Source organism: Neoarius graeffei, chromosome 2, assembly GCF_027579695.1.
Source record: "Neoarius graeffei isolate fNeoGra1 chromosome 2, fNeoGra1.pri, whole genome shotgun sequence".
Taxonomy (NCBI): Eukaryota; Metazoa; Chordata; class Actinopteri; order Siluriformes; family Ariidae; genus Neoarius; species Neoarius graeffei.
The window spans coordinates 2,979,206-2,985,384 of record NC_083570.1 but is presented as its reverse complement, the minus strand read 5'-3'; the positions used below and the strand labels follow the sequence as shown (position 1 = coordinate 2,985,384).

At 41.0% G+C, this 6,179-nt stretch overlaps 1 protein-coding gene across 1 annotated transcript; it reads left to right on the top strand.

The window, feature by feature from the left end:
* The first annotated feature begins 943 nt into the window (after positions 1–943).
* Positions 944–3,466, top strand: LOC132871605 (trace amine-associated receptor 1-like). The gene is made up of 2 exons (XM_060905897.1): positions 944–987; positions 2,479–3,466. Exons 1-2 carry the CDS (start codon positions 944–946, stop codon positions 3,464–3,466), a joined length of 1,032 nt encoding a protein of 343 aa, XP_060761880.1.
* The last annotated feature ends 2,713 nt before the right edge of the window (positions 3,467–6,179 follow it).

Below are 6,179 nucleotides of genomic sequence, written 5' to 3'. Positions count from 1 at the left end.
GATGCTGCCTTCAAAGCAGGTGACAGGGTAGCTCTAACAGTAGTGAGGGCCAAACTGTCTTGACTCATCAGAGCAGCAAAGCGCACATGCCCTGAGAATCCCCAGCTACTTAAAGGAAAGCAGCGACACAAGGCGCATGTGGCAAGGCATCCAGGCATCACAAACTACAGGACAACACCACCTGACTGCAACAATGATGCACAGAACAGCTTCTACACTTGGTTTGAGGCACAAAATGGTGTGGCAACAAGGAAGACCATCCCTCCTCCCATTGATCAGGTGCTGTGTCTGACCACAGCTGATGTGAGGAAAACTCTATGCAGAGTCAACCAATGGAAGGCTGCTGGACCAGACAACATCCCATTAAAGTGCTAGGTGGACGCGCAGACCAGCTGACAGATGTTCTCACTGACTTCTTCAACATCTCCCTGAGTAAAGCAATTGTTCCAAAGTGCTTCACAACCACTACTATCATCTTCCTGCCAAAGAAGCCTTCAGTGTCCTGCCTCAATGACTACCATCCCATTGTACTCACATCCATCATTAAGAAGTGCTTCGGGAGGCTCGTCATGAGGCACATAAAGACCCTGCTGCCTCCCTCATTGGACCCCCTGCAGTTTGCATATTGCTGTAACCTCCGTCAACAGATGACCCCATAGCCACCATCCTTCATCTGACCTTTAGCCACCTGGACAATAAAGATGCATATGTTCAAATGCTGTACACAGACTTCAGTTCAGCATTCAACACAATCATCCCTCAGCAGCTAATTGGAGACCTCAGTCAGTCCGGATCAGGAGCAGAATTCCCATCACCACCATACTGAGCACTGCCCCCCCCCCCCCCCCCAGGCTGTGTGCTCAGTCCATTGCTGTTCACTCTGCTGACTCATGACTGTGCAGCAACTCACAGTTCCAATCACATGCTCAAGTTTGCTGATGACATGACTGTGGTGGGTCTCATCAATAAGAATGACGAGTCAGCATACAGAGAGGAACTGCAACGGCTATCAGACTGGTGTAGAGTCAACAACCTGTCTCTAAATATGGACAAAACAAAAGAGATGGTTGTTGACTTCAGAAAAACACGGAGTGACCACTCTCTGCTGTACATCGATGGCTCAGTCATGGAGAAATATCAAGAGCATCAAATTCCTTGGTGTTCATCTGGCAGAGAACCTCACCTCAACACCAGCTCCATAGCAAATAAAACCCAGTAGCGTCACTACTTCCTATACAGGCTGAGAAAACCCCATCTCCCATCACCCATCCTCACTATATTCTACAGAGAGAATACTGAGAGCATTCTTGGCAGCTGCATCATGGTCTGGTTTGGGAATTGCACTGTCTCTGATCACAAGATCCTACAGTGGAATCGTGAGGACAGCTGAGAAGCTCATTGGAGTCTCCCTTCCCACCATCATGGACATTTACACCACACACTGCTTCTGGAAAGCCACCAGCATTGTGACCCCCCCCCCCCCCACACACACACACACCCTTCACACAATCTCTTACCCTCCTGACATCTGGAAAAAGATACTGAAGCATTCGCGCCTTCACAGTCAGACTCTGTTACAGTTCCTTTCAACAAGTCATCAGATTCCTCAACTCTGAGGGACTGGACTGATGCATACGGACTGTTGAACACACCACTCTCACTGCAGGCTTTGCATAGTGAACAATAATGTACTATCACTTTTCACGCACACTTAACTTTCTGCAGATTATCAGTGATGGGTACTGGTTGGCACTGGACTGTCTGTTTGTGCTAGTTGTCTTTTTTTGCACTGTCCTTGTTTTCTGCACTTTCTGTTGACGTTATTTGCAATTTGTTGTTTCTGTAGTTTATTGTCTGCAATGTTTGCACTCGCTGCACTCTTCCACTTTATGTTGTATTATAGAATTGTAGTCCTGTGATATTTAATGTAGCACCATGTTCCTGGAGAAACATTGTTTTATTTTAACTGTGTATTGTTCCAACTGTATATGATTGAAATGACAATAAAAAAGCATTGAACTTGAAAATATGCCACCAAACAATAAATATGTACCTCCAGAGGCAACAAGCAAGTCCAGCTCATCATATCGGCCTGATTTCCTGCCTTTTTGTGTTTAATCCATGGAGAGTAAATAATGAGGACATTATGAGCCATGACAGCTAATTAGACTGGGAATACTGGCCTGGTCTGGGTTTTCACTGGCCACTGGGACTAAAACATATGTTGGTAAAAAGAGTGGTGTGTGAGTGTTTTTATAAAGGTTATAAGCAGGACATAGTGACTGGTCAGTCCACGTGAGGGAGGATTGATGGTGAGTTACAGATACAGATATGATGACTGTGTTCTGAATGTTGTTATAGATGAACATTTTACCTTTATTGCGTTCAATATCTTGTTCATTATTTATTTCCAGGAAGCAAAACATCTCAGCAGATGGATTTTGACATGAACTCGAGCCAAATTCTGACGTTGGACATCATTCCACTTTGCTATGAATTTTCCAACAGCTCCTGCCCAAAAGTTGTTTACCCGCTCCTCCTCAGAGTGCCGCTCTATGTCTTTTTCAGCTTGGTGGTGGTTCTGACGGTATTCGGAAACTTTTTTGTCATCCTGAGCATTGTTCATTTTAAACAGCTCCACATGCCGACGAATTATCTTGTCCTGTCTTTGGCTGTAACGGATTTGTTGTTAGGAGGATTTGTAATGCCTCCGAGCGTGATTCGATCTGTCGAGTCTTGCTGGTATTTGGGGAATCTCTTCTGTAAAATTCACAGCAGTGTTGATATCACATTGTGCACCGCATCCATTATAAACCTGTGTTTCATATCTGTTGATCGATATTATGCTGTGTGCCATCCATTGTTGTATCAGACCATAATTACACCTTTTGTCACATTGGTTATGATTTCCATTTGCTGGAGCGTTTCATTCGCAGTTGGATTTGGAATAATATTTCTTGGTCTCAACATCCTGGGCATGGAAGACTTTTTTTACGAAAACGTTGCCTGTGAAGGTGGTTGTATTTTGTTCCAAAGTGCCGCCTCCAGCACCGTTTCATCTTTGCTCTCTTTTTATTTCCCAGGTATCATCATGCTTAGCATTTATATGAAAATATTTCGTGTTGCACAAAAACAAGCCAAATCCATTCAGGACTCAACAAAGAAAGTGCAATCGATGATAAGCAAAGAGGAGAAAAAGGCGACAAAAACTCTGGCGGTGATTATGGGCGTGTTTCTCTCACTTTGGACCCCATTTTTTATCTGCAATGTCATTGATCCTTTTATTGGTTATTTGATTCCTCCTGTCTTGTTTGATATGCTGGTTTGGACTGGATATTTAAATTCGACCTGTAACCCGATCGTGTACGCTTTTTTCTACAGGTGGTTTAGGAAAGCACTGTGGACTGTTTTATCTGGGAAAATATTTCAGTCAGGTTCTTCAAGAATTAATCTTTATTCACATTGAGTCAAATATTTTAATGGTGATGTGCTGATGGTTAAAACATGTTTATATCATTATATTTGTTAATATACAAAAAATGAAAGTTTGTTCTGGCATAATTTATTCAACTTGTTAAAATCTGAATTAACATAATTATTCACATATTTTCTAATTTGTAAAAAATACAAGGAACACAACTTTCTCTTGTACAATGTAACCCATGATTTTTGTGTTTTTTTTTAACACTATTTTTATTCATGTGTAAATTTCTTCTAAATCAACGACCTGCATGCATTAGATTTATCTTTACAAAGAAAAAATGGTCATCATTTGAAGCAAAATCATAACTACTGTAACCGCATCGTCACAATGTGTGTAATCTCTAAACATCCGGTGTGTGTGTGTTAATATTCTGCTCATTCTTTTTATTTTAGCTACATAAAATTAAGCACAAAAGTCTAAATCTAGTTGTTATTTTATAACCATTTGTACATGTGAAAGAACAAAACTAAAATTTTAAAAATATAAAGTTGTACTATTTGAGGACAATAATAACCTTGGTGTTGTATATGTTTTTATCATGTTGAAGTAAAAGGTGCATCACTTTATAAAAACGAAGCTGATATACCATACAACACATGATCTTATAAAGAATTCAATATTAATATATAATATACAGTACTGTGCAGTATTTACAGTAGGTACACTGCATTTTTAGTATTCACTTTGTTATAGATGTTTATTTTATGACTTCTTCATCATTGGGTCAGCACAAAAACATTTTAGATTCCAAACATTAGTTTTTAATTATGAATTAAATGTTACAGAAAAAAAAGTTTGCATGTCAGTAAAGAAAGCATCATGTTCCATAAGAGACACTTTTCAGACAGTGAAATGAAGGCTGCTGGGTTTTGTGCAAAAACAAGAAGCAAGCGTGAGTCAAAGAGTCCAGAAGAAAAGAACTGAGTCTGGTTCTGTAAGATGCTCAGCAAAACTTACAGCTCACTTCCTTATAAAACTGAACACATTGTACCTGAGAATACCATGTATTGTCTTTTAAAGCAAAGTGTCATCACTGATACAAACACTGATTTTTACATTTATTACAGTTTACTGCTCTTTATGGTCTTACTTTCATACAAAAACATTGAATTTCATTATTGTTTAAAGCATACAGTATTTGCTCTACAGCATTTCTTTGAATGGGCCTAAGACTGTTGTACAATACTGTATTTATTTAATCTTTTTCTAAATCAGTGTAATTTCTGAACTACACACACAGATATATTTTTATTCTCCAAGATGCCATCAACTGCAGCACAGCAGTCCCCAAACTCCCATTATCAAGTCAAGTCAAGTCAACTTTATTGTCAAATGTGCTATACATGTTCGACATACAGCACAGATGAAATTACAGTCCTCTCTGACCCACGGTGCAAACAGGCAATGCAATAAATAAAAAATAGAATAATTGAAATAAACAATACAAACAGTATAAACACTCTAGATAAGAACTCGACAGACTAAACACTCATAAATAAAAATAGAATAATTAAAATAAACCACACAAACAGTATAACGACTCTAGATAAGAACTAGACATAGACTAAACACTCATATAACACCCACCCACACACACACACATGCATATTGAAGCAAATAAACATTCAAGGGCACTTGAGGTATAGCAGGTAAACATGAGATAAGCAGAATAAACAAACTAATAGCTATTAAGATGAGGTAGTGCGGAATAGTGCAATTATGTATGCTAAAGAAGTTTTATCAGTGCACTATATCCTCCAGGTTCTCTACTCAACCACATATCCTCAGTGACATGACTCATGGGTGAAATATACAGCGTGTTCAGAAAGTTTATCATTCAGAGTGATTCCACCTTCCCTGACTTCCACTACTTTGGGAAAATTCACATCTACAAACAAACAAACTACAATGTAAAATGGAAAGAAAGCAATCAGTGAATAAAACACATTTTACATCCATTGTGCTGATGTGTTGTGGAAAAGATTTTCCTCTTTTGTGTTAAATATTATTGTGGAGTTACAGTGGAACAGATCTGCTGTGGAGACCCCTAACCCCTGCTCTCAGCCAATCAGAATGCTGTAATGAATCCAAAACCAACACGAATCATCAAGCTGAAAGATTACATCTGTCCCTATGTCTGGATTTCAATATGTGGCAGCGGGGGCATGGTCAAGTGCCGGTCTGTGACAGGAGGGTGGAGTCAGGGAAGGTAAGTGGCAGAATCACTACACCTGACGGCAATTAACCTGTGTTTGTGTGTCTTCCCAGTGACCGCGCCCTACTTAAGGAGGGAGAGCGAGAGCAGCGGAGCTCATCTCCGGACTAGACGCAGGCTGTGTGTGTCTGTGTGTGTCTAGCCATATATAATTGTTCACTGAAAAGTGTGGCAATAAAGCCTTTTTGAAAACCTGATCTCTGTCCTGCCGTCCTCTGTGCTCCACCCACACCTCGTGAACCGTTACAGTGGTGCCGGAACCCGGGAGCCAGAGTGGAGCACCAGCAGATCAGGCCCATGGAGTCCTCCCCATTCGCCGACCTGGTCCACGCCCTCGCCATGGCCCAGCAAAGCCAGAACCAGGCGCTCACCACCCTCCAGAAGGAACAGGAGCGACGCTTCGAAGCCCTGGTGCTGGCCCAGCAGGAAGACCGCGAGGTGTTCCGGCACCTTCTCGCGTCGGTGGGGTCCACCAACGCT

Bases quoted from the DNA above. Each gene is read 5' to 3' on its own strand.
- LOC132871605 (XM_060905897.1), top strand. From the start codon at position 944: ATGACTGTGGTGGGTCTCATCAATAAGAATGACGAGTCAGCATA. The intron at 988-2,478 runs CAGAGAGGAACT...GACGTTGGACAT, and splicing joins AAGAATGACGAGTCAGCATA to CATTCCACTTTGCTATGAAT.